This window comes from Populus trichocarpa, chromosome 9 (assembly GCF_000002775.5).
Source record: "Populus trichocarpa isolate Nisqually-1 chromosome 9, P.trichocarpa_v4.1, whole genome shotgun sequence".
Lineage (NCBI taxonomy): Eukaryota > Viridiplantae > Streptophyta > Magnoliopsida > Malpighiales > Salicaceae > Populus > Populus trichocarpa.
In genome coordinates, this window is record NC_037293.2 from 11,756,846 (window position 1) to 11,766,026 (window position 9,181).

The window sequence follows — 9,181 nt, forward strand, 5'->3', positions numbered from 1 at the left end:
AAATAATTAGAGAGGGTTTGGTAGGGTGCGTGACGAGGGAGGGAGGAGTGTTTGTGTGCGTGTGTGAGTTTGTGTGGTGGTAGGTGAGGATGTGCTTGCGGGTGGTGGAAAGCTACTACGCTTTCCTTTCTCTTGTTTTAGTGACGCATCTCTCACCTTTCGCTGACGCATGTCGGTTTTTCCCATCAAATTTTTTTCTCTGTTTTTTTTTTTCATTTCAATTTCCTAATTCTTGTCGTTAATTCGAACGGAATGCCCACTCGCATTTTGAGCGCGTTGACTATGTTTCTACTATATTATTAATTAAAAAAAATCTATACACCTCATCTAGTCTATTACTGTTCTGTCCTTATTCCACTTGTTTAAAAGGTTATTCAGGATCAAAGTTATTAATCCTGGTCTATTTAAAATCCGGGTCACGAATGAAATTAGTTAAATGAAATTAATTAATTGAAATATTATTGTTTGAAAACTTTTTTTAAGAATAATTAAAAGTATATTATTTTAATTTTTTGAAGTTAAATAGGGTTTTAAGAATCACGAATTGAAAACTTTTAAAAGCAGAATTAAAAATTAATTTGATATAACTCTTATCTTATATTGAAAACTCAGAATCAACAAATCATCAAAATTACTCGACAACCAGGTCAGATTTAACAATATAGGTTAGGATGTTATTTTCCTTGATTTTTTTAAGAAAACCAAGGTATTAATTGCATAAGCCTCCGCATGATTCGTAAGACATGGAGAAAATAGCCTTTCAATTGTTACTTCTTTTCTCGAGTTTCTTTATTTCAAGCGTTTTACTTATAAACAACTTATAAAACAATTTATCAACCTCCTCCGGATGAATATTTTGTATTTATAAACAATTTAATTTATAAAAGCAATTGCCTCCCCTATCTTACATGTAGCCCCCCCCCCGTATATGACTTGAACTTGTAAATTAAGAACTTCTTTCAGGTCTAAAGCATATATATATATATTACTGATTAATTTAAGAGGAAATTAATAGGAATATGGAAAATGTCCAACAAATAAAGACAAGACTAAAGATTCCAGCTAGGTACTTAACAAGCAAATACTATTCAAAGTCACCCTTGGTGCCTTGACCACAAAGCTTTCACCAGCTTTTGATGGTTGTTGTAGAGCTAAAGCTCGAAGACTTTGAGAAAGTAGACAGACTCTTTCTCTCCGAATTTTCTTTGTCTTTTCAAGACCGCTTCCCGACTCCAGATGAAGTTGTTTTTGTATAGTCAACTTCTTATTGTTGAGCATGTCTCGTCAACTTCGTATCACAATATTTAATTCTGCTGTTTACACTTGGAAATATTTTGCTCGTTTTCTCTCTCTAAATATGTCTACTTCTTGTAAGGATCAAGTGTTAGATGGGTTCTTTGATCATTAAAGCTGAACTAACACCGATGGCTTCTTCAAATCGTGTTCGAGTTGATGAAATACAAAGTGCGTTTTAGTTGAGGAAAACAAAATTGGTTTCCATACTGGTTTCTATGTTTGAGTTGATCACTAAAAAAAACAGTAATTTAATAATAACCATTTAATAAAAAAAAAAAGACAAAGACTTGAGAAAACTTGAGGGTGCTAAGACTAGAGGAGAGCCAGGCTCATAAAAGTGATGGTGGAGACAACGATCGATCTTCTTTAAAAATTAAAATTATTCGTGGCAAATAATGTATTACTCAAACTTAAATATTTTCAAAGTTGGTTGAAGATATTTAGCTTCTCTACCATGTCAATTGGACACGTCGAAGGAAACGGGAAAAAAAAACGATCCTTTTCAAAAGAAAAAAAAACCCGCTTATTGTCTCGACGGCCGTCTTTGATTGTCAACGTAGCAACCAGACCACTATCCGGCCCCCAAAACAGGAGCCCATGAACTTTTGTGCCCGACTTGAAAACCAAGAGCGCGATCACCAGTTCTCCTCAGGAAGCTCTCCATTCTCTCCACTACCTCCGAAACAAACTATCTTTATTAGCCTGTGATGATGCCAATAAAACAAATAAAAAATTTTAGGTGGTAAATATTGGAGATCATTTTGTTGAATGTTTTGATTTTCTTTTTTGGAATGCTTCGATTTATGAATGCAATGCACTTTCATTCGTTTGTTTGTTTTTTTTTTTTGGCTATTGGAACCTTGTATTGGCTTGTTAAAAACAGATGGAAAAGGGAATCATATATTGGGATTAAAAAAAAGAAAAAAAAAGCACTGGACGTGCAGCCATGATTTTTGTTTGAAGTAATTTGGTGATTTTCATCTTTTTGTTTTTTATTTTTTTTATTAAATGAGGTGATGATTTTGTTTATACATTTCTTGTTTAAAAAATTCCATTGATGATCAATCAGAATTCATTGTTAATAATTTTTATCAGTCTACAGCAGTCTCAAATCCTTAACTTTACAGTTTACACAGCTACTTATCCTCGGCCTCTAGGCCTTTTGGGCCAATGTCGACGACTCACAAAATCATGTAGCCTCTAGTGTTTGAGACAGGAGAAATAAATATATTTTTTAAATAATTTTAAAATGAATTTTTATATTTTAAAAACAATAAAAATACAGTGAATACATCCCATCCACCTCAACTATCTCTATTTTAACTCTTTATCATGGCTTCGTTGATATATTGGTACCGAAAGTCATCACAAATGACTCTCTTCTTACTGGGAAATCTTAGTGCGGATATTAACAAAGAGGGCATTGAAATGCATGGTGAAGTTGATGATGATTAGACCATTGATTTGTTGGCTTCAGAGAGCTTAATTTCTCAATGTATTTTTTCACTACAGGTTCATCTTGATTTGATTTACTGATTTGAAAGTGGTAAATATGGATGATGATCTGTAAACAACGATTATGACAGCCCCAACAAATCTGCTGCAGGTAAATATCTCTATCTCTACCATTTTGTTTACTTTTACAGAGAAAAAAATATTTTTTATTTTTTAATATATTTTCAAATAAAAAAATATTTTAAAAAACAACTAAAAATCATAAAAAAAACAAAAAAAAACAAAAACTATCTCTTAATTGATGAACATCTTTGCACAGGAATTATATATTGAAGGGATTTTGCTTGATTTTACGTAATAAAAGAAGATTCAAAACCTTTGGATTTTGGAATATTTACATGACGACGACGACGACGACGGGATTTGACATAGCCGTCCCCTACAAAGCTATTACTAAAGCTATCATTTTTCAGGGCACCCCTTGTTGGATTTGACAACGCAATTGTCTACAAATAGAAAGATTAACATTCACAGGTAACGACTAGACAAGGACTTTATTAATGGCTGGGGTCACTAGCAGCACATTCGATGATGAGACCTCAGGCCAGGCCACTATGCATGACAGAACTGTAATTTTGACGTACGTAAAATATGTAACACAACATGCAGGTAATGGAATTTTAGGCTAGATAAATGATACATTCTAAGCATGTTTCGTTCTTGTATTATGCTATACAATGGTCATGGTGAATTTTTTTTTTTTTTTTGTCTGGTTGAGTATTATATCATGAAAATGTGCAATCAACTCCTTGAATTTAATTTTTTTGTTCATTTTTGTCCTCCTATCCTATTTTATCCAAATCTCCCATTTACCTTCATAGCTTTCACGCATAGAAGCAAAAGAAGGTTGCGTGTTGATTACTTGGAGAAGTCACAAGAGCACACAACGTAGAGCGAAAGAGAAAGATCGTCAACAAAAGACTCCAACTTTCTACCATGTTTTCTCTTCTACCCATTTCGTAACAAGCTGTTGATACTAATGCTTCCCACCCCTGCATATTAAGCAAGGAACAAGGCAGATTTAGGGTTTGAATCATGCTCTTGGTATCTTTTAACACCAACCTCAGGAATTCAGATGCGTCACACATATATCTCTTGATTACTGGGGCCGCCAGCTATGCAATTTGTTTTTTATTAGATTGCATCCTTTTAACATAAATATTAAGCTGGTATGTCACGTTCGAGATTCTAAATCTGATTCGTACTAATTTTTAATTTAAATAAGTTTTAATATTAATCTAATTAAACTTGGATGGCATAATAAATTGACTCACAACCTGATTAATTTGGTCAGATTAATTTAATCAAGTCAAAACAAAAAAAATCTTAAAAAATAGATGAGTTAACTAATGACCTAATAATTCAAAAAAAAATCAGATTAAATAGCTAGTCAAGTAGGAGGATAACTATGTTTTTTTTGGCCTGCAAGTTTAATTATATCGAGACCTTTCTTTGAATTTAATAAAGAAAAAGAATTATCGTCGGCACATATTAAATAAAAAAACAAGGGATTAAGACGATTCTCTTGGTTGAAGGAGATGCTGGCCTCCAAGCTGCAACATGTTAAACAGGTAACCGAACCCCTTCATTTTGATTAAAGGAAAAGGTCCGATTAAATTTACATGTCGGCCCATGAAATCAATTCAGATGGTATAACTATTCAAATCTGCTGGGCCGTCGTCCCAACAAGGTAATTGTTTTTTGGAATAAGGGAACGTAAATTATTTTTTAAAATGTTTTTTTATTTAAAAATATATTAAAATAATATATATATTTAAAATTTTATTTGATCTAAAAACATAAATAAGAAAAATTTAATTTAAAAAAAATCAAAATTTAATAAAAAATCAGTTCACCCGCAGCCCCAAAATGTAAGGATAAAACCGCATCGTTAGCAGAATCTTGATGGCGATGAACTGCGGACTGCAAGTCAAGGAAGACTTGGGGTCATCTGCAGTGCAAAGTGCAAACAGCCAAAATGGATGCAAGAACAAATAACTTTATCTTTGCTACTCCCGAGGAACTGCAAGGTGCTCATTCCGTTTTTTATTTTATGTGCAAAGTTATTAAACCCGTTCGGCCATGAATTATGTGTTTGATATTGCATTAGGGATTTTTTTTAATTTTTTTTAGAAAAAGTATATATTAAAAAATTATATATACATATATATTAAAATTAGTGTATTAAAATTAGTATAGAATACTAAAAAATTAATTTTAATGTTTTTTAAAGTTAAATATATTTTTTAAAAGCATCGAACATAATTTTAAATATAAAAATAAATAGTTCGAAATGATCCATAACATAAATTAATATGAAATGACTCGGAATAATCTAAAAAGTTTTTGTTTTAATTTTTTTTGAATTTTATAATAATATTATTTTAGGTTGTTTTAAAAAAACATTAAATTAAATTTTAACTAGATGAAGCCGCATGATTTTAATAATATGGCTGATTGATTGATTGGAACCGAGAGGGATGAGCACAAATTTAATTTCCCCTTTTAAAATGCCAATCATGTGCCTTGCTTTTTCATGAGATGTTGACGCTGCATTGAAAATCTGCCGACCAAACATGCAATTATTTACCAAAAAGAAAAGGCAGAAAAAGCAAGCAGGCGACCTCCCATCTTGTAATGGTGGGTCGTTCTTCGAGAGTTGAGGTCAGAATCTATAACACTGCAGTCTAAACTCCACCTTCCATGGTGTACAAAAATCCTCATTTTCTTCTTCTGGTAGATCATAAACCAGGTTTATCGATCCTATTTTAACTAATAATTATGTTGAATTGAATGTGTGTTTGTACATAAATATCCATCTGAATAGCACCAAAAAACGGGGACATGATTTTTTCATCATAAAAAAAAAATGAGAAAATAATATTTTAATCATGGAATTCACAACCAAATGTTCTAGTGTCTGCAATCAGAGACTTTTTCTCATGACATTTTATCCCTGAAGATAATTTAATCAGTTTAATGTGCATTTGTTAATGAAATGAGAAGATTCTTCGTGTTATTTTTCTTTTCTGTTGGGTTCATGAAAATGTAATAACATCTTATTGTTTATAAAAAAATATTATAAACTAATTAATATCAATATAATAATAGAATCAGTGTTTTATACCCAGATAAAACCTGCTTGATTTAAAACTGTATCCAAGCTAGATTAAAAAATGAATGGAAGTTGATCCAATTAAATTTGAATGACTCAGTAAATCAATTCATAACTCCATCAATTAAAATTTAATTTGATTTTAATATTTTTTTAAATTACATCATTTTAATTCATCTAAATTAATTTAGTCTAACCTATCCCATACGTACCTGATCCAAGGAGGGTTTAATAACCTTGGATAAAATGGCTTTTTCTTCTCTTTTCAAACGGCATGGTATTGTTAATGCAACCATTGACACGGGAGGAGCATATGAACTGCCACTTTCAGGGAAAAAGAAGATTTGCCAAAATATTATCGCTAATCTCTCAATTTTATTTTTTTTAAAAAAAGAAAGCGCAGATCTAAATAAATTGAACATGCACATCGTTGACAGATAATTTAAATATATATAAAAAAGAGCACAGTAGCATTATCCAATGCCACTATATATCACATAGATATTCTACTACTGATATTACATGAAAATAGTCTAAATTAAGGCTTCTCACGCCACACCAAATTTTTCTATTCAGAGTTGTCTGAGACTAGCAGACACAAACCTTCAATACCCCAGCTCAATCCTCAAGAGAATTACATGTTTCAGTAAATTAATTTAAGCCTTCACATATTACTTTGGCAAACCCAACACATTGTTTCTTGTAGAATTTTCTTACTCTTTTGGGAACAAATGAAAGATTCAAATCTTCAAAAAGAGAAGCATATCTATTATAATACGTTCTAAAATACTCGTCACTAAGCAAATCAATGTTGGCAAAACCAAAAAATACAGTGGCATTCCACCATGATAAATAAAAATATCACTTTAAGATACATGGAGGCCAATATCCATCATTTTGCATGTAATTGTCAATGGATCACTAATAGAAGGTATCCTTGTAATGAATTTTTTTTGGTAAGAAAATGGTCAATATTGAATATACCCCGGCAACGACAATAATATCAATTTTGTCCTCGAATAATTTTTTATTATCAATTTTATTCGCAAACGGTTTGGATTTCTTAATGGAGTTTTTTTTGTTAGAATTTCATTGCTAAAAACCTTGTGTTTTATTATATTAAGAAAAAACAACTTGGATGGAATTCATTATCAAATGATATCTAGATGGAAATACTTAATTAAAATTGTTAGTATTTGGTTTGATATAAAAATTTAATTGGTGTCTAGTTTGAGAAATAGTTAAGAGTTGATCAATTATTAAGGTCTATATAAAAAAATATAAAAATTCAAAATCTTGCATGCCTCGCACCAGAGAGATGGGAGCACATAGAAAAGCTCAAAATTTAGTCCAACAATCTTGCACATGAAAAAAGAGTTTGGTACAAATCCATAGGAGTCAATGGTAATAGAAAAGGAGGAATCTGCCACTGAAGCCATAGTTGGCGTTGCCATTATTCTAGTTGTTCTACATGTGGGAGCAATTTCAGTAATGGGTTTAAACTTTAAAGCATGCATGGAAATGCTTTTACTTTGCTTTTACACGATATTTATTCATGGTTAAAGACTAAGCGAAGAAAACACTGCTACGTGCCAGTGGCTTGTGAAAGGCAAAACATGTGATGATGGGCAACAGCTGTGTTCATGTCCTAAGGTTGACTTTTGGAGACTGTCAACCACAAATTACATTGATTTTTGGAGTCTTTAGGGCTTTGGCAGGACCCCTATGCCTATGGCAGACAGTGACCAAAGCTTTTCTTCTATTTAATCCCAATAATGGTGTTAGCACACAAGCATGGAGTGCAGTTTATTATGGGAGGTTGGTCCCCCAAGGTGATGAGGTAATGCAACGGTCTTCTTTAGGGATTTTCTTCATGTAACTCTCTTCTTACAGCGTTGTTGCTTCCTCTGCATGTATTTATATATATATATCCTCTTCTTCTATCACCCAACTCCCAAATCCCATCTCTTTAAAGTTTGAACTCTCTGCTTGTGTGTTTGGAACAGAACCTAAAAGGCTAAAACCATGAAGCTAAGCCTGAATTACAAAGCTCTTCTGCTCATCCTTCTTGTCCTTGTCTATTCCTCAAAGTTATCTGCTCGTTTCCTATTAAGCAAACAAGGTAGTTCTTCTCCTAGCTCCTCCTCCTCTAGCTACCACCACTTCTTTGTTGAGAACTGATAAGAGTTAGTATTTTCAGAAACTGAAGTTTTGCTTGTTTTGCAGGGCAAGAGGAGGTAAACGTAGATGGAATCACCAGTGAAGGGACGGAGGACAGTGAGTTAATGAATGTAAGCATCTACTTTTTTTCTCTCTACTTTAACAATTTGGTCATAAATTTTCAGCAGCTTATACAAGTTTTTCTTGTTTTTGTTAATTTTTTCAGCAGCTGACGGGGTTAGAGCTATGTGATGGCGGAGACGAGGAGTGCTTAACGAGAAGGATAATTGCAGAGGCTCACTTGGACTACATCTACACCCAGAATCACAAGCCGTGACACTTCAATTTTAGAAATTGAAGTGCCATGTTTGTCTTCGTCCAACTTAGGTCTAGATTCCTATATAATATATATAAACTAGCTATAATATTCTTCTCAAAATGGCAATCGCGTTAAAAAGCTACGAGAATGGTTCCCAAGTTTCTTCTCCCTGAAAATGTAACTTTACCCCTACCTAAGTGCAGCTATGTTCAATTCTACGTACGTATATCATCCTTTGTAATGATGAGTCTACATATGATGGTGTATGATTTCTCTGTGTACTTGATAATGTAACTACACAAGTAAGCGCAGATGAAGCCCATTTCTATCTCTGTGATGATGAATTTACAGAGTTAATTCTATGATTTCTTAGTACTTCTACAACTTATATAGTCCTAGTTTCACCGGAGAGATGGGGAGAAAGAGTGAAAAGGGGAGAAGGGGGGCATTACAATTTCAGTAAAGGAAAGTCGAATAGCCAGATTGCTAGACCAAAATAGGTCAAGACCTGCATAAGATGAGCAGTACTGCCGAAACATTGAAATCTTGTTAGGTGAATTTGGGATTAGGAATTAAAGCAATTTAATAGACAGTTGGAAAGTTGAGCTCAGTGAATTTAGAGACAGATTTCAACTGCATTTACGGCTCATGGCACCATCTTAATTAACTCCACAGCGTACATGCTCTTGCATTCAAGTTGAATTTGGACAGTTTAACATCAATGTTATTCCTGTATGCAAATCCCAAGTTCCCAACATCTACCTCTCTAAGAACCA

General features: G+C 32.9%; 1 protein-coding gene across 2 annotated transcripts; it reads left to right on the top strand.

Annotated features, from left to right (window-relative positions):
- Positions 1–7,610: 7,610 nt before the first annotated feature.
- LOC7478620 (putative phytosulfokines 6) lies at positions 7,611–8,770 on the top strand. Of its 2 annotated transcripts, none has more exons than XM_006379259.3 (4): positions 7,611–7,766; positions 7,933–8,048; positions 8,153–8,217; positions 8,313–8,770. In XM_006379259.3, exons 2-4 carry the CDS (start codon positions 7,952–7,954, stop codon positions 8,421–8,423), a joined length of 273 nt encoding a protein of 90 aa, XP_006379321.1. In that variant the 5' UTR covers positions 7,611–7,766; positions 7,933–7,951; the 3' UTR covers positions 8,424–8,770. The 2 variants fall into 2 exon arrangements, with proteins under 2 accessions (XP_006379321.1, XP_006379322.1); XM_006379260.3 differs by having other exon boundaries at positions 7,736–7,801.
- Positions 8,771–9,181: the final 411 nt, after the last annotated feature.

What these genes read in the sequence shown, in the direction of transcription:
- LOC7478620 (XM_006379259.3), top strand. Translation starts at nt 7,952, where the DNA reads ATGAAGCTAAGCCTGAATTACAAAGCTCTTCTGCTCATCCTTCTTGTC. An exon ending in TTTCCTATTAAGCAAACAAG is followed by an intron (nt 8,049 to 8,152) that starts GTAGTTCTTCTC and finishes CTTGTTTTGCAG; the next exon opens with GGCAAGAGGAGGTAAACGTA. An exon ending in AGGACAGTGAGTTAATGAAT is followed by an intron (nt 8,218 to 8,312) that starts GTAAGCATCTAC and finishes TAATTTTTTCAG; the next exon opens with CAGCTGACGGGGTTAGAGCT.